The sequence below is a fragment of the Uloborus diversus genome, chromosome 1 (assembly GCF_026930045.1).
Source record: "Uloborus diversus isolate 005 chromosome 1, Udiv.v.3.1, whole genome shotgun sequence".
NCBI classification, from domain to species: Eukaryota; Metazoa; Arthropoda; class Arachnida; order Araneae; family Uloboridae; genus Uloborus; species Uloborus diversus.
Genome location: NC_072731.1, coordinates 230,980,713 through 231,008,445, shown reverse-complemented (window position 1 = coordinate 231,008,445; position 27,733 = coordinate 230,980,713). Strand labels below are relative to the sequence as shown.

The following is a 27,733-nucleotide window of genomic DNA, read 5'->3' as shown; positions in this document are numbered from 1 at the left end:
ATATTGGGAAAATCAGACGTGACAGGACTTAGTCAAAATAGTTTGAGTCCATTTATTTATCAGTTAAAGAAAAAAATTAAATATATTTATTTAAAATCTTTGAAACATTTTTTTAATGCTGTTAAGAGTTGAGAAATACTATTTCAAAAAATTCATTTTTTATGTCCAATGTCTGTGGTGAAGAAGAAATGAAAAAGAAGTTTAAATTGTGAAAGTATTTAAATTAATTTTTTTAAAAACTTCTCAGAAAATTAAAAAAACCCCAAAAGTGGGCTAAATAATGGGGTTTTTTTAATGGGTTTTTTCAAAAAAACCCATTGGGTCCAATCCGGCCAACCCTGGTCGTCTGCCATTAAGATCGACTTTTGTGTTTTACAAATGTGTCGCGCAGTTCAGTTATCGTTGAAACTTTTCACTTGATAGTGGAAAGAAGGAAAAATACTCATAATATGTTTAAAAAATAATGATTAAGCAATGTGACAATGTGGAAACTCGTGCGCACGCCAAGAGTTGAATCCCTACTCATTTTAAGCCACAACATGACATTGAAAGGTTGTTGTGACTTTTTCTTTTCTTTTTTTTTAATTTTTCGAATACTTTCTAGAATTGGAATGCTCCAATCTCTGGTTAATATCTGCGGGAGGAGGGGAGTGCTTCAAAAAGTTAAGCTGATAAATGTAAGCGTAATGCTCACACATTAAATGTAGCCACTGTCACAGGTTCACAGTTACAGGTAATAAATGCGAATGATGTGTCAAAAGGGAAAGAAAAATTATTTACAAATCGAAAAACTAAGAAAAAAAAACTAACTAAGGAAGTGCTAAAATACTGCACGCTGATTGGTCAGGTCCAAATTGATGGCGTTACTATAACTTACGGTGCACTACCAGAACTTTCATATAGTGAAGTGCGAGATCTTTCTCCCTCTAACCCACAACTCCAGCATCATGTGTTACGCATATAACGAACAACGTTTAGTTGTCGCAGTTAGTCTTTACATGTAAGGCAACAATGCCATGCAGTACAAGAATATCATTACAAGAGTGTTTCATAATAGGGGTGGAAGGATTGTTTCTCTTATAATTTGTGATCGAAAAATGTTTTTTCAGAAGTAGGGGAACATGGGGCAAAGTGAAATGGTGAAATATTTACTCTGCTTTTAGCTCCACCTATCCGGTATTATTTTAACTATCAGGGTTGCCACGCCACAGGGAAACCTGAAGAAACAGGGAAAACACAGGGAATTCAAAAATCAACAAAAAAACAGGGAAAATCCAGGGAATTTCGAAAATTTCCTCAAAAACCTGGAAAATACAGGGAATTTTTTTTTTCCTTATTAAATTAAAGTTACAAAAATCAATTCCCAAATATATAAACTACCAAAAATTAAATAAATAGTAATAATTATAATGAGAATATTAATAAAGTTCAGAAATAAAGTAAAATAAAAAATGGTAATTTTGCTTGAAAGTTTTTTTTTAAAGTAAATATTAAAATATTTATCATAAAAATAGAATCTTGAATTTCGTGATAATTTAGAGTGTATGAAATTAGTCGTCAATAATCATTGTTCTGGGTCACTTATACACTTTTAGGTCCATGGCTAAGAGAAGTTTTTTTTTTTTTTTTGAATAAAAAGTTGAATGTATTCAACCACCATGCTATTATTTCAGTTATTATGAATTCTTATTTATTTTCCCTTATTTATTTAGAAATTTGTGTTTCGTTTTTTTACCCTGTGGTGAAATTATCAAGATATCAATGGTCTTTTCCAAATAATCAGTGCTCGCTCGTTTGTAATGTTTTATTTTTATACAGGGAAAACACAGGGAATTTTTTTTCCAAAATTGAGTGGCAACCCTGACTATGTAGTACCATATGTAGTCTTTAAAGCATTTGGTGATACAGGCACTTTTAAAAAAATTATACTCATATTGTAATATTTCGTTCTAAGTCAAAATTTATTTTTGTTAGTATAAAATTATAAATTTCTTGTTATTATCATTTGAAATATTAATTGAGACTTCCTAATATTCAATGCAGCAAGAATGTATTTAATATTGAGTTTATTTGTATTTTAAATAAATTGTGACGGGACAAAGTGGATGGGGCAAAGTGCAATAGTTTGTTTCATTTACTCACTCAATCACTTGATCTAAATCACTTACATTTTCATTTATTAATTAATTCATTTACATTCCTTCATTTAATAATTCACTTATTTATTCATTCCCTTATTTTCTTATTAATTCATTCTTTTACTCGCTCGTTTATTTTTCTTCATATATCAATTGATTTATTCATTTAATTATGTTCTTTGTTTCATTATCTTTTCATTTATTCATTAAATCTTTTATTTACTGATTCTTTTGATCAAAAATATGTTTTACATAGTGATGTGCCGGATCGTTAAAAAAGTAGATCCGCGGATACGGATCTCAAAATTTTTTTACCCAATTCAACTATTCAAGTGTAAAATTTGTTACGAAAGGGTATTCCCGTCAGAATAATGGCAGTTTCTTCAAAAAATGTCAACTGCGGCAAAAATATAATCAAGACTATGATTTACTCTAAAGAAATCTCCGTTAAAATTGAGGGAGAGTTGGAAGGAATGGATCAGCGCTGCATTAATGCTTAGATGGAATGCGAAAAATTATTTCTAGCTTACTCGGTAGATGTAGGATACAGGAGCAAGAGTGTAAAGCTGCGACTGGACAGGCTAGAAATATTTTTTCCCATTTTATTTCAGCATAAATGCAGCGCTGACCCATTACACCGAACTTCTCCGACCGACGAAATACAGAGCCGGGACACCTTTACAAAACAGTAAATAGAGAATTTAGTCTCACTTTTTTTGAAGGATGCCGAGAAAAACAAAAATGAAGAATAACAGAAACCCCAAATCAATAACAAAAACTAATATTAAATTAAAAATTAAAAAAACAAAACATGTCCCAGAGAGACGACCTCATATAAAGATGAATTTCGCGGGTCAGAACACACATTTGTTAACAAATATGAACTGACAGCAGGTAAAAATTTTAAATGATTGAACTTTTTCACTTTGCCCTACATTCCCCTACTTAGAAAAGCAAAAATTCCCCCCTCCTTCTCTCTCTCTCTCGTGAAAATCACTCGTTGCTAGACAAGTACATCTATTTTCCAAAACTGGTGAACATATTTTCGCTACCCCTTAGTAGTGGTGTTCCCATAGGGTTATACTCCATGTACGCCGTATACTCTCAAATATTTTTTTAGACATATAGCGTATACTCTCAAGCTTAAAAAATATTCATATAATTACATATTATGTATATGATCGCATACACATATTGTGCGTAGTGGATTACTGGGAGTATATCCTCAGAAAAATAGATGAGAACATCACTGCGCCCTTAGAACCTGTAAATCCATAGAAAGTCGAAATTCGTCAGATATCGTTAATCCAGTTCTTTCTTCCATAAATTATCTAAAAAGAAAGGAGAAAAAAAAAATAAAATAAGATGAGCACAGCACCTCAAAAGGGAAAAGGTAATCCCTTTAGTGCCTCTTGATAATGTGGTTCTCGTGATCGAATGAGGGGTCATAGGTGGTCTTTACCTAGGCGATGAAAGGCAGAGAAGTCGATGACATTCCATGCTGATATGTGCGCAGCTGTCTGCTGCTTTTTGAAAAGCCTTGGCAGAGGATATCGCGCCGCAAAATCGGTCTTTTTTCCCGTGGTTTATAAGTGCTACTCCGTTTAGTTTACTTTTTCAGTCGGTGAAATGTAATCACCATCAGTGGTGTTCCCATAGGGTATGCTCCATATACGCCGTACACTCTCAAACACTTTTTAGACATATAACGTATACCCTGAAACTTCATAAATTTTCATATTATGATATATTATGTGTATGATCACATACACAAATTGTGCGCAATGGATTACTGTGAGGAAAACTGGTGGGAACATCACTGATCACCTTTATCATATCACCATTATATATTTATCAGTTACAATGTAAATTAAAAGTGGAAAAGCTTAAAAAATACTCTCTTTTTTTTTTTTGTTCGCCTAAGAGTTTTAAATGGAACAAAAAAGTATCGTTTTTTTTTTCGTTAAAACTTTCGTTTATATGAGGAAGAATTCATTTGCACCATCACGCATTAGGCAGTAGTTGGAGACATGAGAGTATCCAACGCTGGGGGGGGGGGGAAGGTAACCTTTAAAAGTGCTAAAAAGATCAAATTAAAGAGGAAAAAAAATCATTGAAACTAAGGCGCCAATTTTCCAAAATCCATTGACATGCTTAAATGCAACGGTGCTTAATAGAGACAACAAAACATGACACTAATTCTTTCTTATCATCATCGGTACGGCAGCCCCCTGTAGACCCTGGCCTTTTTCAGAAGCCTTCCATCTTCCTCTCAGAAATTGACCTCCAGTTCTTAACGTTTAGAATTGCAGAATTCTCATCCAGGCAGTCCCTCCATCTTTTCTTCTAAAGTTCCTCTTGATCTTCCACCAAGTCATTCTCAGAAGATGACTTGCCCATTTCATGCTGCTTAGTTTTGTGAATTTAACAATATCCTCATCTTTAAATTTCATAGGATTCTATGTTATCTATCGTTTAGCCATGTGTTACTCTTCAAAACGGTACTACAAAAACGGTATTCGATCAGCTCAGCTTTTGCTGAGCCAATGATTGGATTTGCTCCCTGCATTTACTAATTCCTGCTCGAAGATTACAACACCTGCGTCGGTCCTTTTTGGAATGTTATGTGTTTTTCCTTTTTCTATTTTGAATAAATGCTTGTGAAAACATAGGGCTCTATGCTAATTCAACTCATGAAAACATTTGAAGAATATTTGGGAATTATTGTGCATCTCTACATAGTATAAAATGAAGTCTCCAAAAAGCGTCTGTTTGAACTCGCAAAACTCGAGAACTACCCGGCCGATTACGCTGAAATTTTCACAGTTTGTTCCTTTAAGTTCTGAGAAGGTTTGCAGACCAGTTCGAAAACAATTCGATCAATAGTTCTTTTTTTATTCCAATTTAGGCCCAATTTTCACATAAATTCCCGAATATGGGGGTGAAAAATTACTCGCAATTAGTAATATTATATATCGTTGGAAAGGGAAGAATTTTCCGCGTTCTACGCAATTTGTTCCAACGCTCTAACTTAATTGCGACGGAAGTTATTTATGTTTTTAGCTCGAATTTTTTTAGGCTTAGCTGAAATTTAGGCACTACTTTCTTCATTAAATTTATCAATAAAAAGTGAAGGAATTGTCCTACAGTTTTCTTTTTGACGCCATTCGAAAAAGCTACCCTTTTTACTCCAGATCTAACTCGACCTATGGTCGGAAGTTTAACCCTCTATCTCCATTAGAAAAAAAGTTACAAGCGAATGAAATGAAGTTCAAAAATCTGTTCTCTATTCAAGTTTTTAACCATTTTATTTTGCATTTCCACGGTGACGCTTTTTGAATCCATTATTTGCATCTTTCTCATTTTCAATTCTGAAACTTATTTTATTTTGTGTTTCCATGGTTACGCTTTTTAAATCCATCTTTCTCATTTTATTTTAATTTCTTAAAAGTATTTTAATATCTGTCGTCATTGCTTGGAGGGGAAATTTTGCATGATGATTTTTATTTCTTTTATTTATGCCTGATTGTTGAATATACGTCACTTGACACAATTTTTGTTTTCAAAATAGACCGGGCGAAGCCGGGCAACGCAGCTAGTGTATTATACGATGCTGAAATTATAATTTTTGAGTTCAGTGATACGGCAACCATGTTTGCTATATGCTTAACTAAAAGGAAACTGCAGTTTCACGTCATTGCTATATTTATTTTCTAATGTATGAATCTGTATACACGACTTCCATAGGTTAAATCATTTTAGGAAAAAACCGTTTATTAATCCACTAGCTGCGCTGCCCGGTTTTGCCCGATCTACCTTGAAAATAAAAATTGTGTCAAGTGACGGGGGGTACATTCAACAATCGGGCTTAAATAATAATAATAATAAAAATAAAAAAAAAACATCATGCAAAATTTCCCTCCCAAACAATGACGACAGATATTAAAATACTTTTAAGAAATTAAATCGAGAAAGATGGATTTAAAAAGCGTAACCATGGGAACACAAAATAAAATAAGTTCAAGGAATTAAAATGCGAAAGAAAATTGTTAACAATTTAAATGAAAATGAGATTTTTTGAACTACTAATTTACTTGATTTAAAAAGGCTTGTAACCTTTTTTTTTCTTTCGAGATAAATGCTTAGTTTGTCTACCATAGGTCGAGATGGATCTAGAGTAAAAAATATCGCTTTTTCCAAAGGCGTCAAAAAGAACACTAGGGGACAATTCTTTCACCTTTTATTGATAGATTTCATGAAGAAAGTAGTACAGTAAAACCTGTAAAGTTGACCAACCTTGTAAGTTGACCACCTGTCTATGTTGACCGCTTTTGTCAGGAACGGAATTAGTCCTATCTCATATAATGAAGGAAAACCTTTGTAACTTGACTACCTGTCTATCTTGACCACTAATATTCGCCAAATTTGGTTTGGAGTATTGTAAAAAACCCTTTGTAAGTTGACCACTTGGTTTATCTTTTTTTTTTTTTTTTTAACTTTCTTCAGCAAATTATTTTGTTTTATTATTTATTTATTTATTATTATATTTATTATTTTTTTCATAGCTTTCTAAGAATGTTTTTAATGTTTTGATGGCAGAACAGCATTTTATTAACTAAACAGCAGCATAAAGCTTAATGCTGCTCTTTATTCTCCAAACTTGTTTTTCATTTGTTGTTCTATTTGAGATAGCTTTTTGTACTCTGTTCAATGAAAATAGGTGTCAATAGAAAAGTTTATAGTCTTTCCTTTCAGTTGCAATATGTTGTGACAACACAGGAATTGTGCTGAAAAGAGCAGGCCAGGATCCATGAAATCTATCATTTTGATTCCCCAGCAACAAAATATGTAGGGTCCCTCCCTAGTGGCCAGCAGTGTCTATAAGTAAAGTGAATAAGTCTTAGTGCTAGTTTTTTTTCTTTTTTTTTTTCATTTTCTAGGGCCGTTAGCCCTTTTAAGGACACGGTCTCTCGCACTACGGGTACTCAGATCTGTGCTTGCTAATGAGTAAAGTTACATGTTTCTGGTGCAAGGGATTAAGAGATAGGATATTTTGATTTTTCCTTTATGAATTGGGTGAGCTTGTTGCTCTTTGTGTTATAAGTTTAACATATAAAGGCTTCAAAAAGAAAGTTAGCTGAAATTAAAATTAACTGAAAATGGAAAAAGCCAGAGAATATTAGCTGGCATATATGGAATTTCAAAAACTTAAGTGTCTAATATAGTTAAAAACAAGGAAAAACTAACAAAATATTTGAAAAGTATTTTTAATTATTGTTTTACTTTCAATAATGTTTAACAATGATAGTGAGTTGAACAGAAAGAGTAAGAGTGAATTCCTCAAAAATGAATACATGGTGTAAGAAATGACAAAAAAAAATATTACCGCCCTTTATAAGTTGACCACCTGTCTAAGTTGACCGCCAAAGTACTGCACCGCGAGTGGTCAACTTACACAGGTTTCACTGTACCTAAATTTCAGCTAAGCCGAAAAAAATTCGAGGTATAAACGCAAAAAACTCCCGCCGTAATTAGAGAGAGCATTGAAACAAATTGCGTAGAACTCAATTCTACCCTTTCCAACGATATGTAATGTCGTTGTGCTAGTAATTTTTCACCCCCATATTTGGGAATTTATGTGAAAATTGGGCCTAAATTGGAATAAAAAAAGAACTACTCATCAATTTTTTTTTCAAACCGGTCTGCAAACTTTTCCGGTACTAAAAAAAGATACATACTGTGAAAATTTCAGCAAAATCGGCCGGGTAGTTCTCGAATTTTGCACATTCACACAAACAGACGCTTTTTGGAGACTTCATTTTATACTATGTAGAGATTATTTTGCGAATCTCTTGGATAACGTTTTATTTGCAACCAGAGTTATATTCAAAAAAAAAAAAAAAAAAGAAAGAAAGAAAGAAAAAAGATCGATCGATTGATTCATTTGGAAAACGTTGCCACACAAGTATGTAATGACGTTCTAAGCACTACAAATTTCCCCGGGGGGGATACAGGTGTTCAATTTATTAGTAATGCCATGCCCTTAAAGCAATCTTCGGCAAACCACATTTTTGGTGTCTCCCCCCCCCCTCTTAATCTTTTGGTTTTTAAAAAGGTGATTAAATGCAAATTTTCGATCTTCGTTTTTAGCTATAGTAGAGGTAGAAGGCTGATGTGTTCCACACATCATTTACCGAACCTGATTTTAACTTTTGAAGTGGATGGTCAGCTTTTAAACTTCGGTTCATAATGACAGGGGGGATGGACAGTGTAATTGATATGTGTGGTGTACTTAATTGATTATGGATTGGCTGTCATGTCATTGCTTTTATTGATTCTCTGGAACACCTCAAGAAATGTTGAAGATTTTTTTTATCGGCGGTGTTCATTATTTCTTTTTGCATACATAACTTTTCCCGCGTTCAGTCTTTTTTGGCAAATCTCTTAACAGTTTAGCAGTAGCAAATTTTCCACTCCTTTCTCATTTTATTCATTACTAGCTGACCCGGCCACGTGTTGCTATGGCTAAGGTTTTTGTTGTATTTCATTGTAGTAAATTATTTAAGGGGAAACGGTAGGAGAACACCAGTCATAGGGACCGTTTTTTTTTTCTTTTTTTAAATAGATGCTAGTTGTAAAAGAACATGATGAACTCCATAACTGAAGTTATACTTCTGTAATCCCTCAATACAATGAAATTATTATTCACGAACGAAGATGGGAACGTTTAAGCAGGTTATTCTGTAATAAACGCTATACAGTGAAATTATTCCTGCTTTTTAATTATTAGTGCTTCATTGTTCAAATCTCTTTAATTAAAACAAATACATGTAAATAATTACATTATTAAAGGGTTTTTAAAGGAGAAGTAGTCTTGTTGGCACGTAATCCAATGACACCGTCAGAATCTACGATAGCCTTCAGAAGGTTACAGTTTCCCATTAGTTTAGCTTTTGCCTTAACTATGAAATTAGTCTCAAGTCCAAACAATGTCCATTAAATGTTTAGATTTGAAAAATCCTTGTTTTTCTCATGGGCAATTATATGTTGCATATTCACGTATAGGAAAACCGTCGAATTTATTTGTGTTAGCTAAAGATGTTTGTAAGACGACGTATTTTGGCTCTCCTCGCCATGAACAAATATTTCATAAGCTGAGATCTTCCTCTTTTACGCACAGTTACAAAAAAAAACATAAATTTACAAAATAAACAAAAACGTTGCCAAATTACAAAAAAAAAAAAAAAAAAGAAAGAAAGAAAGCATAGGCTAATAATAAAAGTAATTATTAGTCTCTGGTTTAAACAAACCTTTAATGTATTGTCCTTCAGAAAAATAAATACAATTATTACCAAAAAACTATTTAAAACTAAAACAAATTACAAAATTAAACCCATAAAAAAGTGCAAAAGAAAGGTTTTTCAAGATTTCATAAAAAATACAAAAATTGCTCTATCTGCAAAATTGTTTTTTTCATCATAGTTAAAATAAAATTTCCGACATTTTAGTCCAAAAATTTTTTTATCTGGCGCAATTGGTTCGGGGTCTGTTGGGTAAAAAGCACTAAAAATCACATAAAACATTATATATAACTTTTTTTAAACTAATTGTTTTTGAAATAGATTATATCCTATTATAATTCCTGATAATATAGCTTTCTAGTGGTGAAAAAATGGTTAAATTCGGTCCAGTAGTTTTAGAGCCTATACGATACAAACACGCAAACAAATCTTTCCTCTTTATAATAGTAGTATAGATTGGTTTACATTTTATAACATTTAAGATTGATACTTTTTCTCCGTAGAGCATTTTCTCCCTTTGGTGCGGTGTCATTAGCTGCTTAATATGAAGTTGAGTTTGGCTTATTCAGTTGCTTGCTGCAATAGCAATTTTACGAGATAATGAAGCAACGACGTAAATTTTTCTCAATAAAGAATTCTCGGAATTTTTATGTTTTCCTGTTTATCCATTTTTCCGTTTGTTATTTTACGGATTACGATTTTATTTATTTATTTTTTTGATTAAAATGGGAAATGTTCGTGCTATAAATAAGCTGAAAAACATTGGATACATTTTCGCCACCAAACTTGCTTTTTTATTCATTTTTAACTGCATTTCAATCTTTTTAACTTTTTTGGGGGTGCTTATATTTTCTTAACGCAGTTGAAGGAAACTTTATTAATATAATTTGCTAACAGTTTTACTCAGATCATTTTTTATTTACTTTATTAATTCTTTTTGTAAAGTTCTGTCCTGTTTTGGAATACGATGGGAGGACGGTATAATTTCTAACTGGATTACGACCGCTTAGTATTCATGTGGTGCGAGCATTTTGTAGTAATTATTTGAAAACTAGAAAGTCGCCCGTCAAGGTTTGACGGATGAAAATTGCTTCTCTTCTTCTACATTTGAACGAAGCAATTGCCTGTTTGGTGATATTTTGGTAGTTGAAATTTTACCCCTAACTCCAGTGGATGAACCCTAAACTCCAGTAGATAGCGTTCATAGTTGACCACTTTTTCGTTCTTCATTTCCCTGAAATGACACAGTCTTATCAGTAAAACAGTTAAGTTACTGGATCGAGTTCAGCCTTGTCACAATGGAACCTTTCCCTGCATGTTAAACATTATCAAAACATATTAGCAAATTATCATGCCGCGATGCGGCTTTTAATGTTGAAATACGCGCGTTACTCGATCATCGGCTATTATGTGCAGGGTGTTTCTGAACTATTGGGCAGAACTTAAAGGGGTAATAGTACATATCAGTACAAACAATATAATGTCAAAAAAAAAAAAGGTTCCCAACCGCCTTCCGGTGGTTGGCAAACAGGCGGTTGGGACCCCCCTCTTCTTTATTGGACTAAACTTACCTATCTGCGCATTTGTTATGCGCATAGCATAACAAACCCTTTCCTCACCCTTTCCTCACCCTTTCCTCACTGGCGACGAAATTTAAATCATCTCTTACCAAACTTCATCCCTGCCTAGTTTGTTGGTTGCAGCTCAATTTATTCTTGATGCATACTTTTTTTTTTTTTTTTGTCACAAAGTGTATTTGAAACTTTGAAGACAGTTCAGTTTTTGCAACTTAATCACGCCCAACAATTCAGATTTTTAGCCCAAAATTTAAGTCAAAGCATTAGAAAATATTTTATGTTATTCAAAAATAGCGTAAAAATAGTTGTTCGTTAATCCAAAGTATAAAGCACCTTCTATCGGCACTTTAATAAATTACATCTTCGAAATTTATTTTCAAGAAAATATTGATAAAAAAGAATAATTTTAATGAAAAAACGCAAACGAATTGACCAATTTTTCCGGTTTTTATTATCATTTGAAATTTTGTACCCTAAACTACTTGTTAAAATTCACATTGAATGAATAGATTATTCTAATTTTTGGACCCATATAAGAATCTATCTATTTTTCCAATGTGTTAATGATCCATAATCGTTAAAATAATATCTGAAAAGTTGTTTAAACTGATTTCCCCACTCATGAATAACGAGTTTTAGTCTTTTTTAATTTGCATGCTTTCATTTTTCCCGACTCAGGGACAAGTTTGGTTCAAACAGTTTTGATATTCTATTATTTTGAATTTGGGTTTTATATTGTTTGTTCTGATATGGTACTATCACCCTTTAAAGTTTTGCCCAAGAGTTCAGAAACACTCTGTATATGAGGATTGTCCGAAATAGTTCCACATAAAAGGTGGTGTTTTCAACTAAATGCTCTTTAATATTGCTGCTGCTTATTTCCTTGTCTTTGTAATGAAGTAGTCCGTGACGAACGCTCTTATGCAATAATGAATGTCTGTCATGGAGCCAGACTTTGCGAATTTAACGTTCCATTATAATATTTCCGTTTTGTGCTGCTCTTCATGACTACAATAGGTAGTTAGAGAAAAAGATGATTTTTTTCTTTCTTTTAAATACATACAGCGACATGTTGTGGATTGAAAAAAAAAAATGTACCAAGAGGCATCTTGGGCTCATCTTATACAATTAGAAACTGAGCGTGTGTACCTATGTATGTATGTATGTCCGAGTTACTTCTCCCGAACGCCAGTACCGAACTGATCATCGAACCAGGTATCGATGGATTCGTAATTTTCCCGTCTTTTATGTTTGGCTATTTAACATAATCCTCCGATAGTAATTAGAGATATCAATTAAAAACTGTTAATTATGATGCTTGGATTTCGTCATGAAATCCCTAATTTTCAAAGACTTACCTCCATTCAAATTATTATTCATTGCTTCAACTCAACTTTCCGTAAAAAAGCTTTTATTGAAATTTGTAGTGTAAAAAAAAAATCATTAAATGAAAGATATGTTGCCGTTTTTTTTTCTCGAATATGAAGAAATAAAATTTGGCTTTTGTTTTAAAGGCTTTTCCTGCAATCGGGAGATTTAAAATGTTTAATTTTTGGTTATTTTCCCGCTGTCTGCCGCAAAATTTTATTGTTTTTTTTTTTTAAATTCAAACTTGAGAGTTGAACACGCGTCACTTGACATAACTTTTATTTTCGAGGTAGACCGTGCAAAGCGGGCGACGCAGCTAGTTGATTAATAAAAATTGACAAAAAAAAGAGAACTGTCTTTCGTGCTTTGAATAGTTAGAATTAAAAACTATATATGCATGAAATTTGAAAACGCAAAATTTGTGAGCCAACACTTGGACCCCACATTCCCCCCCCCCCCAGATCATACAGCTGACCTCTTCCATTTTTGCCAAGCTTCATAGGGTAAAGGGTATAGAATACTAGTTTTACCATTATTTTTTTCATCTCGGACTCCATTGCTGGGGTGCCCTAGCTGTGGTCCCCGTGTAACTGAGTCCATAAAATTAGAATGCCTAATTCTGTATCAATATTCATTGTAAAATCGGCATAATTGTGTATTTGTGTCACTGATTTTCAAATAAAGTGGGCTTGAATGATGGTGGTACAACTACTCAAAAGTTCATTCTCCTTTGCGTACCTTTTGCCTTAAAAAAATAAAAAGAAAAAACCTGGAGCCTCGCTCAACTTGAACTCGTCAAGCGGTGAAATAGATGTGGCATCAGGCGCATCTCACATTGATGAAACGATCCCAGTGTTCACTGAGGATTGTTAACGAGCCCTTTTGTAAGAACAAAGTTTTTTTTAGGTCCTTCGCCTTCAAACTCCTTGGCGAACTGCCATTGCTTTTCTACTGTGGCAAGCGATACATTCTTTCTTTGTTCCTTAATAGTTACTTCGTTTGATCATGGACATATTCGGGGAAACATCTCTTGTTATAGGTTTTGATAAATACATTTAATTTCGTCAGCTTTTTAGCCAATGGTAAAACGTATACGTTATGCTCTTCCAAAGAAGTACATAAGTAAAGCATCTCGTATGGTTTGATCCTAAATGAAAAATACTCAAGTCCTGAAGTTACTGAAAAAGTGCTGGTTATCCTGCTTCAAAGTATTAATTGAGGCATCTCTTACACTGTAAAAAAAATTCGGAAACGTTTCTGAGTATATCGTGCAGCTGCGGTTCATGAAATTTTCGAAAACGTTTCTGAGTATTTCGGAATTCTCTTTCTGAAATGTCCGGAAACGTGTCTGAGTATTTCGGAATCCTCTTTCCGTAATTTTCAGAAACGTTTCTGAGTATTTCGGAATCCTCTTTCCGTAATTTCCAGAAATGTTTCTGAGTATTCTGTGCAGCTGTGGTTCATGAAAGTTTCGAAAACGTTTCCGAGTATTTCGGAATTCTCCAAACAATTTTCAAAAACGTTTCCGAGAATCTCGGAATCCTTTTTCCGTGATTTTTTCTAAAATCTAATTCTTTATTATAGTATTGCATACCATATCAGTTTCAATTCTTTCATATCTAAGAGCAATAATACAAGCAATTTTAGAATCATTCGTGGATTTTTTTTTTTTTTTGGAATTTCTAATGACAAATAGCATGGTTAACAGCATAACATATGCACAGTTATAAATTTTTGAAAAATTATGAAATAATCTACTAGTTTCATTCCTAATCACAAAATCGTCGGGGAATTGGAGTGGGGGTACCTTCTGAAAAGTGGGGATTGTTTGTTAAACAATCTTAAACTTCAGTTTTTCTCTCAATATTTTCAAGACAAAACTATCAACATATTGTATTTTTAATGCAGAATTTAAAAACATATCTTGTATCAAACTTGATAGTTTTTATCTTTGGATAAAATTTGACAGGACTTACCTACCCTTCGCGTTCCGGAATTCGTTCACCTCAAGTCAATTTCTCTGACGAACAAAGTGTACCGAAAAGTACCAACAGAGAAATTGATGAATTTAAATATGACACCAAGTCCCTCTGCTGGAACCATTCGGGTTGATTCTTCTGTTCTTGCCCTTTTCCAGCTCATCACAAATATAAATACTTACTCAAAATAGGTTACTGATTTTATTTTTATAGTGTGCGCAAAATGCATTATATATTTTATTTATTAAAACATTGAACTCTATTACATGATTTTTCCATTTCATATATACGAGAATACCCCCCCCCCCACACCATAAGAGTGATGGTGCACCCATAAAATGCTATGAAGCGCCCCCCCCCCTTGAAAAAGCAACATCATATACAGTATAAATCAAAGTATCATATACATTATAAATCAAAGTATCATATAAATTATAAGTCAAATACTTTAATATGGTGTAAAAATACAAAATTATTTTATTAAGTCTTTTTTTTTTTTTGCTTTTGGTAAAATTGAGGTTCGTAAAACGAAAAAAATGAAGACACTTTTAAATACATATATGTATTTATTTGTTAAATAAATTAATACACATTTAACTAATTTAAAGCCTTTCGCTAATGCAAATATTTAAAGAGATATCGTCATTTAGATAATACTGAAGCACTATGTTCCTAATTACAAGAGATAGTTTTTTTTTTTACTTCATACAATCTAGCTACACTGTTTACAAGAGAATGAAAACATGCAACCTTAAAGACGAACTATCAAACCTGACAATTTGCATATTATAACATTTAATTCATAATGCTTGATACATAAATGTTCAGCCAAATATTAACTGAGATTTCCACATAAGAACAAAGTACACAATAACACTTATTTAAATTTTTTTATAATCTTCAATTCATAAATTTTATAGAATATAACTAGACACACTTGCACTTTAAATATGTGTTCTATGTAATGTAAAATATTTTCAAATTGCAATAGTTCACAACGAAAAAATTATACTGAAGAAAATAGTTTTTTTTAACGAGATTTATATGAACTAAATCTCTTTAAAGTAATAGAGTTGCAAAGCGACTTACCTATTCGTCGGTGGTGGTCTTTTGCAGGCTTTGGTCACCAAAAAGGTGATTTTTATGACAGAATAAAATTCTGCCAACAAAAATTACCCATTTGGTAGAAAGAAGAAAAGTATCCAAGAAAAATTACCTACACAAGTTATGCGACGCAATGAAGTTACATGGCGTCCTCTCGGCAATTATTTGGTTTTTAATTTCAGTTTGTATTCCTTCCGCGAGCATGCGTCGAGAATTTGCACTTCGTACTTAAAAATAAGTGACATAGCTTCAAATTCAATCTCATGACGATACATAAGCAAGAAAATATAAGACTTTAACATTATCTTCAGTGAATTCATGCGAGGAACAAAACTTCTACTAATCCCCTTGATGAGTGTTACTTCGCATACATGAGTCAGCAGTTGTTTTCATTGCGTGCTTTCGAAAGTTTCAGTTTAGATTTGCTGCTGAACTATAAAATTGCCGTGTCACCTGCGCATGCGTCGACTCTTACTTTCTTGCTAAACGGGAAACGTTTTTGATTATCGCAGAAAACTGCGGAGGGCGTACGAATCTGTGTATTACGGAAAACTTTTTTGTATATTCAGAGAGTTTTCCGAGATTTTTTACAGTGTATGGTTCGATACCTGAACGAACAATATTGAGGTTCCGACGTCGCATGAAAAGTGCTGGCAAACGTGGAACACTCCTCTAATGAAGTAGACCATGCATCATTTATGGTTTGATGCTTGAGCAAACAATATTTACGTCCCGAAGGTACTGGTACCAGGTATATCTCCTATTCTTTGGTGCGTAAACGAATAATTATTTGGATTCGAAAGTTACTGAAAAAAGCATTGGCAGCACGTTGGACAACGCACGTTCAAGCATTGGACACGTTGGACTCTTCCAAAGAAGTAGCTCATGCATCTCTTGTGGTTTGATGTCTAAACGAAGAACATTCAAAAGTTAGTGGGGTCTAATCAGCTCATACAGGTGCGTTTAAACAATGAATGAAACCGGCAAACTTTATAACTTCGAACATGGCAGGATAATTGAACATCACCGTTGTGGGAAAAGCTGATGACCTTTCAGACATCCCAACTGCTATAAGTGCAGTTGTACTAAAATTGAAACTTCGAGCAATTTAAGCAACTGCACTGTAAAAAATCTCGGAAAACTCTCTGAATATACAAAAAAGTTTTCCGTAATACACAGATTCGTACGCCCTCCGCAGTTTTCTGCGATAATCAAAAACGTTTCCCGTTTAGCAAGAAAGTAAGAGTCGACGCATGCGCAGGTGACACGGCAATTTTATAGTTCAGCAGCAAATCTAAACTGAAACTTTCGAAAGCACGCAATGAAAACAACTGCTGACTCATGTATGCGAAGTAACACTCATCAAGGGGATTAGTAGAAGTTTTGTTCCTCGCATGAATTCACTGAAGATAATGTTAAAGTCTTATATTTTCTTGCTTATGTATCGTCATGAGATTGAATTTGAAGCTATGTCACTTATTTTTAAGTACGAAGTGCAAATTCTCGACGCTTGCTCGCGGAAGGAATACAAACTGAAATTAAAAACCAAATAATTGCCGAGAGGACGCCATGTAACTTCATTGCGTCGCATAACTTGTGTAGGTAATTTTTCTTGGATACTTTTCTTCTTTCTACCAAATGGGTAATTTTTGTTGGCAGAATTTTATTCTGTCATAAAAATCACCTTTTTGGTGACCAAAGCCTGCAAAAGACCACCACCGACGAATAGGTAAGTCGCTTTGCAACTCTATTACTTTAAAGAGATTTAGTTCATATAAATCTCGTTAAAAAAAACTATTTTCTTCAGTATAATTTTTTCGTTGTGAACTATTGCAATTTGAAAATATTTTACATTACATAGAACACATATTTAAAGTGCAAGTGTGTCTAGTTATATTCTATAAAATTTATGAATTGAAGATTATAAAAAAATTTAAATAAGTGTTATTGTGTACTTTGTTCTTATGTGGAAATCTCAGTTAATATTTGGCTGAACATTTATGTATCAAGCATTATGAATTAAATGTTATAATATGCAAATTGTCAGGTTTGATAGTTCGTCTTTAAGGTTGCATGTTTTCATTCTCTTGTAAACAGTGTAGCTAGATTGTATGAAGTAAAAAAAAAAACTATCTCTTGTAATTAGGAACATAGTGCTTCAGTATTATCTAAATGACGATATCTCTTTAAATATTTGCATTAGCGAAAGGCTTTAAATTAGTTAAATGTGTATTAATTTATTTAACAAATAAATACATATATGTATTTAAAAGTGTCTTCATTTTTTTCGTTTTACGAACCTCAATTTTACCAAAAGCAAAAAAAAAAAAAAAGACTTAATAAAATAATTTTGTATTTTTACACCATATTAAAGTATTTGACTTATAATTTATATGATACTTTGATTTATAATGTATATGATACTTTGATTTATAATGTATATGATGTTGCTTTTTCAAGGGGGGGGGGGGCGCTTCATAGCATTTTATGGGTGCACCATCACTCTTATGGTGTGGGGGGGGGGGGGTATTCTCGTATATATGAAATGGAAAAATCATGTAATAGAGTTCAATGTTTTAATAAATAAAATATATAATGCATTTTGCGCACACTATAAAAATAAAATCAGTAACCTATTTTGAGTAAGTATTTATATTTGTGATGAGCTGGAAAAGGGCAAGAACAGAAGAATCAACCCGAATGGTTCCAGCAGAGGGACTTGGTGTCATATTTAAATTCATCAATTTCTCTGTTGGTACTTTTCGGTACACTTTGTTCGTCAGAGAAATTGACTTGAGGTGAACGAATTCCGGAACGCGAAGGGTAGGTAAGTCCTGTCAAATTTTATCCAAAGATAAAAACTATCAAGTTTGATACAAGATATGTTTTTAAATTCTGCATTAAAAATACAATATGTTGATAGTTTTGTCTTGAAAATATTGAGAGAAAAACTGAAGTTTAAGATTGTTTAACAAACAATCCCCACTTTTCAGAAGGTACCCCCACTCCAATTCCCCGACGATTTTGTGATTAGGAATGAAACTAGTAGATTATTTCATAATTTTTCAAAAATTTATAACTGTGCATATGTTATGCTGTTAACCATGCTATTTGTCATTAGAAATTCCAAAAAAAAAAAAAAATCCACGAATGATTCTAAAATTGCTTGTATTATTGCTCTTAGATATGAAAGAATTGAAACTGATATGGTATGCAATACTATAATAAAGAATTAGATTTTAGAAAAAATCACGGAAAAAGGATTCCGAGATTCTCGGAAACGTTTTTGAAAATTGTTTGGAGAATTCCGAAATACTCGGAAACGTTTTCGAAACTTTCATGAACCACAGCTGCACAGAATACTCAGAAACATTTCTGGAAATTACGGAAAGAGGATTCCGAAATACTCAGAAACGTTTCTGAAAATTACGGAAAGAGGATTCCGAAATACTCAGACACGTTTCCGGACATTTCAGAAAGAGAATTCCGAAATACTCAGAAACGTTTTCGAAAATTTCATGAACCGCAGCTGCACGATATACTCAGAAACGTTTCCGAATTTTTTTTACAGTGTGGTAACGCTGCAATTGAAGTCCTCGATTCGAAATCGGAAACCGAATACCACCGCCGACAATCGACGCATCGGTTGTAATAAATTGTGCTGAACTTATTCATCGTTATGAGCAGAAGTTATGGTGCTATCATGATGGTAAAATTTCTATTAACAATCTGGTAGTCAAATTGGCGCATCTGAGTTTGTCTTAAATTTGGAAAGTTAAAATAACAATACATTTTTATACTTGGTGTGGAAAATGCACGATTTCGTAGTTGACCTGATACTCCTAATAAAAAATATTTTGTCCTGATATACCCGATTTTATTTTTCTTTAAATATGATTATTTTAATGGACTTTCTCCCATGTGTTCTCTCTACACTCTACATTCCCTGGTTCCCCATACTACTACTGTACCATATACGTGGTTTAACAGGTTGGATTGGTTGGTTGAACCAGGCTTTGAAGTTAGTTGTTTTTCGATCCAGACCAGGAGCCAAGCAACCAACCCCTGATTCGGCACCTCCAGAGGTATCGATTTGGAGTTGGAATTTGAAGGACCTTGTGACTACAAACATATTTAACTTACCCCAGTCACCATCAATAAGCATGGAGGGTCTTCGACCGGCTGACATCTCCAGTTACGAGTCCGACGCCTTACCGATCATACCTCCAAGGCCTATTGTCGAATGTGATTCAACATCAGTTTTTATCTTAAGAAGTCTTTTGTCAAACGTGGCTTGACATCAGTTTTTATCTCAAGTATCCTCCTTTGTCATATGTTGCTCCCCATCAGTTTTTCCTCGAGTTATTTTATCGTGTGCGACTCAACATCAGTTTTTGTCTGGGCTACGGAGTTGGAGTATAAATGACCAACTCCCGCTCTGACTGCGAATTTTAGAGCCCTTGACTCCGACTGTATTAACTCAAAATCAGCCCGAAACTCCGACTCCGCAAGCACTGATAAATTTCAAAAAAAAAAAAAAAAAATAACGGACTCCGGTTTTGACTCGAGGAACTTCAGAACTTCCGACTCCTTTGCCCGTATATAAATCAGTTCGACTTCGACTCTGCAAGCATTGCCGAAGTTTCGGATGCAAAGGAAAAACGACTCCGACTCTTGAACTTTTGCACCTTCGATTCCCGACTCCGACTCCTTGACCCCAAAATCAGCCTGACTCCGAATCCGCTGCTCTGGTTTTTATCTCTGCAGCTGCTTTATCAATTCTGATTCCTTATTTTCTAATCCAAATCCGAGAATTAAACTTCAATAATCGTGTAAATAAAACTCATTCGATTGAACTTCATTCATTTATTTAGTTTTTCCTGTTTTTTAAGGTGAAGTAAATTTCAAATTAAACTTAAAAGTTGTCAGTTGTTTGCTGGTAGCAAAATTGAAATCTGTTTGAATGCAATGGTTTTAGTTGTTTGAGTATTTTGAAATATTCATCCATTTAGTTGTAATAATTTCCTTTTATTTCTTGTTCATTTCTAATTAGCATTAAGTCAAAAATTTTTATCAAGCGAGTTATTTTTTTAGCTTTTTTCTCACGTGAATCCAGTGTTTACGTGTATTATTAATAAACCGTTCTTGAATGTTTTGTTGCCAAAAATGTACTTTTCAACCTTCTGTAGATCAAACAAGACAAAATGAATTTTTATTTCTCAAAATACTAAAATGAAAGTTGATATATCGTCTGTGAGGCTTCCTTCCGTCGTAGCTAAGCAAAAATGCTCCGACCTCTTTTATCGTTTATTCAACCCGTCGTCTGTTTTCAGATAAATTTCCCTCTCGGATTTCAGAGTTCCTTCCCCCTCCCGCAGTTTCTATTGACCTTGGCTTTTCGCGTCCTTGGCAGTGACCTTGATGGTCTTTTCTGTCGCAGAGCTCCTACACAAAGACGAACGGGATGTGCGCAGGGCGCATGCGCCCATTTCTCGCTCTGCTGATCACCGAGACATTTTTCATGAGCAATTTTTTTTTTGGTCAGTTTTTTAAATCACTGATGCGCTTTGCTTTGCGGCAGATTTGCAGCGTTTGGCCCTTTTGCACTTAGTTTCCTATCTCGAGATTTTTTTTTTTTTTTTTTGGGGGGGGGGGGGAGGGATACTTTACACAGGAAAATTTTGTAGCCGGATTGTTGTTGGTTTCCGCAGTTATTGGTTGTGAAAGCAAAATGTGTTTAAGAGATCAAGAGCTGGCAGGCTACACAAAAATGTCAATTATAAACTAGGAAACATTTCACCTGGGAATGGAGCACTGATATAACCAATAACTAAGCGATCGATCTCGTCTGCCAAGTTGCAAAGGGGGAGGGGGAGGCATTCTCAGGAGACGAATATTCTACAGAAGTACTGCAGATTTTCTACAAATAAACTTCGAATGGTGAAAAAAACTTTACAACGGCAAAATTTCTGCAGATTTCATCAATCAGAAATAAATTTAGAATTCCCGCAAATGACGCGGCTCAAAACTCGAGAATTCCTCACGAGAAAAAATTATATGATGTTTACGAAATGTTTATTCTTCAAGCTTTGACAGCACCATATCTGTAAATGTTTAGCGATTTTGTTTTAGAATCACTTTTTTTTTTTGAGCAAAAAATGCCTAGTTTAAAGCCGAACAAGCGTCATTTGTGTGAACTTTTAATTTACTTCTAATTTAAAACAATCTGCAGCACTTTTCCCATACTCCTTTAATTTGAAGATATTTGCAGAAAATTATTCGTTTCTAACTGGCCGCCCCCGTTTTATGCCTTTTATGCGCCCTGACAAACTGATTGTTCAAAAATCGACAATATGAGTGCTCTCCCTGTACTCCAGTGGCGGATTTGCAGTTTTAGGGGCCCGTCGCAATGCATTTTCAAAGGCCCTTAGAGATGAACAGAATTGCATTTTTCATGTGCCTTTTGGATACCTTTTGGGGCACTGTTATGTGTCCGCTCGCCTTTGCGACATGGTAAATCCGCCACTGTTGTCAGGGAAGCCCCCAAAAATTTCCTATTTGTCTAATTGTGACTGATAATTCGAGAAATTTGGAAACTGTTCAAATATTGCAATTATTTTTTATCTGAAATTTAAATGATGCACATTACCTCTTCTCATCAGATGTCGGTTTGTATGCACGCACTTCTTTTTTCCTTTCATCAACGGTAAAATTCGGAGTTTCATTCAGTAAATTGAGAACTCCTCCCTCCAAAGAATTTAGGTTCGGCCCGCCCCTGACTTATGTACTGAATGATCAATATTTTTGTTTAGCCAGCTCTTGGTCTATTTCTGCTATGCATTTTTGACTTTTTTTCCCGGCAATTCTTTTCTATACTTGGCAATTCCAAAAACGACTTCCACGTAACGCCGCTTAGTAGTAAAATATTTGTTTTGATATGTGCAGGATGCAGGGAAGTCATTTCGAACTTTACTGGGGGGGGGGTGTAGGCAAAGGGTATAAATTCAATGGAAATATCCCCCTCCCAAAAAAAACTACAAATACCACGCTCATTTGCGCGGAAATATAATAATTTAACAAAGCCAGGAGAGGGGAATTGTCTCCTCCTGACCCACTTAATGACTGACCTGCTGTGTTGTTAAAACAGAGCTTATTCTACCGACGTTTGCATTTACGCATTCCTTTCGAAAACAACATCACTGGTGAGTTCTTAATTCTTGTTAACCCCTCTGCCTCCTACCGCACTACCGTTTGACTCTTCCCCTCAGGTGGTCAAGGGAAAGTGCTGCTGGAAAAAACAGGTTCGAATTTTTTGGTGTGCTCCCGTGAGGACGTAAATAACCGGCTCCAGCGCTTGAAGGGTTAACAAATTTAAGCATGCGAAATCAAAACTGCCTGATTGCAGGAGGGTGATTCCCTGGTATTTTGTTTTGTAGCCTGATGTGCTTATTTTTTTTCCCTCGTGAAAATCATATTATGCATGAACTTAAAGGTAATCAAATTTAGTTTATGAATCTGAAAATATGTTTGTCAAAAAAATTAAACATATCCCTAAATTTAAAAAAAAAATGTTTAAAAAATCGAGTGTAAAAGTTGCGGACGTGACAAACAGAAGTTTTTTTTTTTTTTTTGTCATAATATTTAATTTTTCTAATTAAATATGACATATTGAAGAAAATATTGTATTTGTATATTTGATGAATAAAACAAACTACATATTTAGCCTTAATACTTCAATATGGGGTTCGTTTGAACCAAACGTTATTGTTTCAGTAAAAAAACGTTCAAATTTTAATTGCCGTGTTGCAATTAATTAGTAAATTTTCTTCAAAATTATATTTCTTCTATCTCCTTGGTGTGTTATAGCTATGTGATGGAATGAAAAAATCCCTTTTTTTTACGTTTAGTATTTTTTAAAAATTCTTTAAATTAGTCATTCCGCATCGTAGCGGACACGACAAACGGAAGATTTTTTTTTTCACACACACAAGCGTTATTACATTTAATATTTCAAATTAAACAAAATACATTGAAGCAAATATTGTTTTTGTTTAATTGATGAGTAATCGAACTGTGTATTTAACTTTTGTGTTTTGATGGGGTTCTTGTAGATGAAAATGTCTTTTGAAAAGAAAAAGTTTCAAATGAGTGATGTAGTGTTATGCTCCACATTAATACAGCGTGGCACGATTACTACAGCATTGTTGTTTTTTCTTTGAAGGAAGTAGCTTTTACTAGTGTTTCTCAACCTTTTAAGACCCAAGGACCAGTGCGAGTTTTTCTTCTTCTTTTTTTTTTTTAAGAAAAAAACAAAACAAAAAAAAGGTTGAAAAACTACAATATATGAAAGAACTGTCACTTCAATTAGTTTTAGATTTTATGTTTTACTTACAGTGGTAATTGAATGCAAAGGTCAGTAATCTTGCAATGGGGTCGTTTACAAAATTTTAAAAGTATTTTTTTCTGAAAGAGCATGCTTAAAAACATAGGATCTGACCATTTTTTAAATAATTTGTTTAAGTTTAATATTTTTAAAAAATTACTTAAATCGGTGCGCTTTCTTTCTTTATGCTTCTACCGATGACATCACAAATGATGGAATATCATTCAGTGTTGCCATTCACAGAACAAAATATTTATTTCGCATCTTCACTCACGTGTAGTGGCAACGATATGGTTAATAGCAAACGTAGAGCGCAATTTTAATTCGCTTCTTGATTATCATAACGTGGAAACGCGATAGAAAGATGCGCCAAAGAGTATCATTTGTGACGTCAAGACCACGCCTTGTTTGAGAAATCGGACATTTAAAAAAATTAATTAAAACATAACTGTTGGGAAAATGAAAGTATTTTCTGGGTCCATGTTTTTTTTTTTTTTTTTGCTTATTCTATTAATTTCAGTGACAAAAAGTACTACTTTTGACTAAAGGAAATAACAACCTCATTATATCACACAAGTAAGCTCGTAAGGGGGAAAAATGTGAGAAACAATCCAAAATCAAGGTAAAGAATATCGTTTAAAGGGTCATTAGTATCTTTTTTTTTTTCTTTTTTCAATGTGGTCAAGTATATGTTTCTGAGGACCGGTGCCGATCCGCCAGACCAGCGGTTGAGAATCGCTAGTCTTATACCACTTGTTAAAAGTTTAGTCTCAATATTAGGAAAGAAAATAAAGAAGCAAAGATGTGCTCCAAGTTTTAGAACAAAACTTAATTTCAAAGCATTCGCGCAAAGTCATCGGTGCCATTTCCCCATTTGTTTCTACCTTGAAAGGTCGCCTGGCTTGCTGTCTGTGGGAGGAGGACGTGGCTTGTTCAGCCGCCACGCTTCCTCTGAAAATCACTCAAAAAACAAAGCAAAATAGAATGCGTGTTTCTTGAACACGGTAATAGTCTCTGCATGTAGTTTTCAAATTAGGTTCGTATTTGTGTATTTCAACGACTACGTTACAGCCGGCGAGGGCGTGCAATGAATGCATTCATTAGATTATGCAGGTTTTCGTAGTGTTACAGTGCTCACGGTTGTACGTTTTGATAAAAATTGTATAACAAGCAAATTTTTCGGATGTATCTCGCTTTTCGGGGGAGGGGGGGGGGGAGGTCTTGCAATTTATGTGAAATTCTTTGTTTTAGTGAATTGTATTTTCGTTACCAATGCTTATTAAAATAAATTACGGAGAGGGTCGGTAGGGGGAGAGGGCGGCGGAGTTTCTTTTTTTTTAAACTTTGGAAAACGTTATAGTTTTATTATTTCTTTTCAAAAAGGGGAAAGGGGGTATTCATCTAAGCTTCATGCAGATTTATTTGTTTATTATTTATTTATTTTTGCTAATCTGCTTTTTGATTTCAGTCTCTGGCAAGTGGGTCATTCCGGTGAACATGGTACATCTCAGTTTTCAAAACTTTTTTTTTTCAAAGTCATCTAATCCAACAAAAATTAATGTTAAACAATTGCAAAAAGGTTTAATTTATCTGAACTATGAAAATTAATTAGCTCAACTTGGTATTAATATCCAATTTTCTCAGTTCTTTTTTCAGAAATGAAAGATTTTGTCCACTCTGTTACACATCTAAAAACAACAACAAATTCAAAATGTTCAATTATTTTTTGAATTTTTTTTGTTTAATATAAACAAATGGAACATATCTTTCATACAAATGCTTAATATGTCATTGTAAAAGGCACATTTAAGTTTTACTGCTAATTATCTTACTCAAAAATTTAAAAAATCATTTGCAAAAGTTAGATTATTACATGAAACAAACTTGGAAAAAGATTGAAGTTGGATTGTTCTAGTTAGTAATTATGTAGTTCTATGCAAATTAACCTTTAAATTAAATATTTTTAAAAAATTACAATCAAATCAGTTAAAATATTCCTGTAACAGAGTGGATATATTGGTAACAGAGTGGACACTATTATTGAAGATAGAATCAATCTCTTTGTTTAAGCACAGAAAATAGATAGACAGTGTTTCATTTTTTGAAAATTTTGTATTTAATTCAATTTTTCTATAAATTTGTTAAGCTAAGCTTTTTGAAAAACATCAATAGCATATGGGACTTGTTTACTATTTCCATAAGTATTGTGTACTACACTTCTTGTGTAACAGAGTGGACATGTAACAGAGTGGACAAATAAGTAATTAATTTTTTTTTCTAAACCTAAACATAAAGTAACAGTTCAAATAGTAATACAAAAGCAAAGAGTAACTCTAAAATTACTACTTTATATGTAACTTAGATTTTTTATAAAAATTTTAATTAGTCAAATTAATGTAAAATAGTGGACATTTGTTACCCAAATTTACTATCAGAGACAAAGAACGAATCTTACCTTGCTTGTTGACTGTTGAATCCACTACGGTTAGCTAAACATGAAGTTTTTACCATTTGGTCATCTCAAAAATATTGCTAGTTTTTTTGTAAAAATATTTTTTTATTCTTTAATGACTAACAGAGTGGACATTTCAAAATTTGTAAACTGTAGGGACAATTGTAAATTCCCTGCATTTTCATCAAAAAATATTTTTCTAAAATAAATTTATTGTTTAAATTGTTACAATAAAGGTATTGCAATATAATTGGGATTTTTTTTTGTTATTGCATCTAAGCAATTACTTAAATCACTTTTTAGCTGTCACTGTTTTGAAGCTGGGACATCAAGATTTTGCCTTTTTGGCTAACATAATTTAAAAAAAAAAAATTCCTAAATCAAAATATTAAAAACAAAAAACACCTCATGATACAAAATTTCATGAAGAATAAAGAAAAAAATATGATTATCTCATATTAACTATCAACTTTTCTGTAAAAAATCCAAAAGTGGCGGACATGAAATGTACCATTTTCGTCGGAATGACCCAAGTATGGGATGAAAAAGTGAATTTTTTAACATGCTACCATTTAAAGGAAATTACGAGAAGACACCTCATTTGCTCACTCAGCCCTGACCTCGCTTTAGCACGAATAATAGTTTGAATAATAACAGGGCCGACTCTACTAGTTCTGCCTCCCTAGACGATATTGACAAGAGCCCCCCCCCCCCATTGAATAATTAATATGAATATAAAAATTATGATGTATTAATAAATGAAAATAAATAGTAAAATGCTTAAAATTAAAGTGAGCTTCTAGTTAAATTCCAAACTGGGTTTTACATATCCAAGCATTGGTACACTTTAAATTATGTTTTTTAGCATTAAAGTAGTGCAACTTATGACACTGAAATATTTATTAATATGTTCAAAAGAATTTTAAATGACTCAATTTGCCGCCTCTAAAATTAAATTGAATTTCTTGTTAAATTACGAACTATGTTTTGTAAATCCAAGCACTGGTACACACTCGAAATTATTTTTTTTTTTTATTATCATTTGAAGCAATGAATCTCTTGTGACGATGAAACATCTAGGCCGTCTACCCCAGGAGTGCCTTATAACAAACTTCAATAATCGATATTGATTGAATCATAACAATGCGGTAACGGTTCGGAAAGTTTCTAACCGAAAATGCTTCCACGAAGAGCGCAGCGAATAGCGATGGGGGAGGGGTTACTGCTCCAGAAAGCCTGAGTACTCTCACCAAAAGAAAACCAACGATATAAGTTATCAGATAAAACTTTCAAAATGGACGGTGCTGATTGATGCAGAGCAAATTTTACTGGTACGCTGTATGTGCAAGCAACTTCTTGACGGCAAATCTCTTATTAGCATAGAAGGGAAAGGCGCTTTGGAGAAGCAAGAGAAAGTAACGAAAATTCGTA

The 27,733-nt window shown here is 33.5% G+C and overlaps 1 protein-coding gene across 1 annotated transcript in view; it reads right to left on the bottom strand.

The window, feature by feature from the left end:
* The window catches only part of LOC129219224 (growth arrest-specific protein 2-like), a 113,047-nt gene extending 93,391 nt beyond the window's left edge, over positions 1 to 19,656 (bottom strand). Inside the window, exon 1 of the mRNA XM_054853552.1 lies at positions 19,611 to 19,656. Within this exon, the coding sequence (XP_054709527.1) occupies positions 19,611 to 19,656 (46 nt within the window). The remainder of the gene's footprint in view (positions 1 to 19,610) is intronic.
* Between the last annotated feature and the right edge of the window lie 8,077 nt (positions 19,657 to 27,733).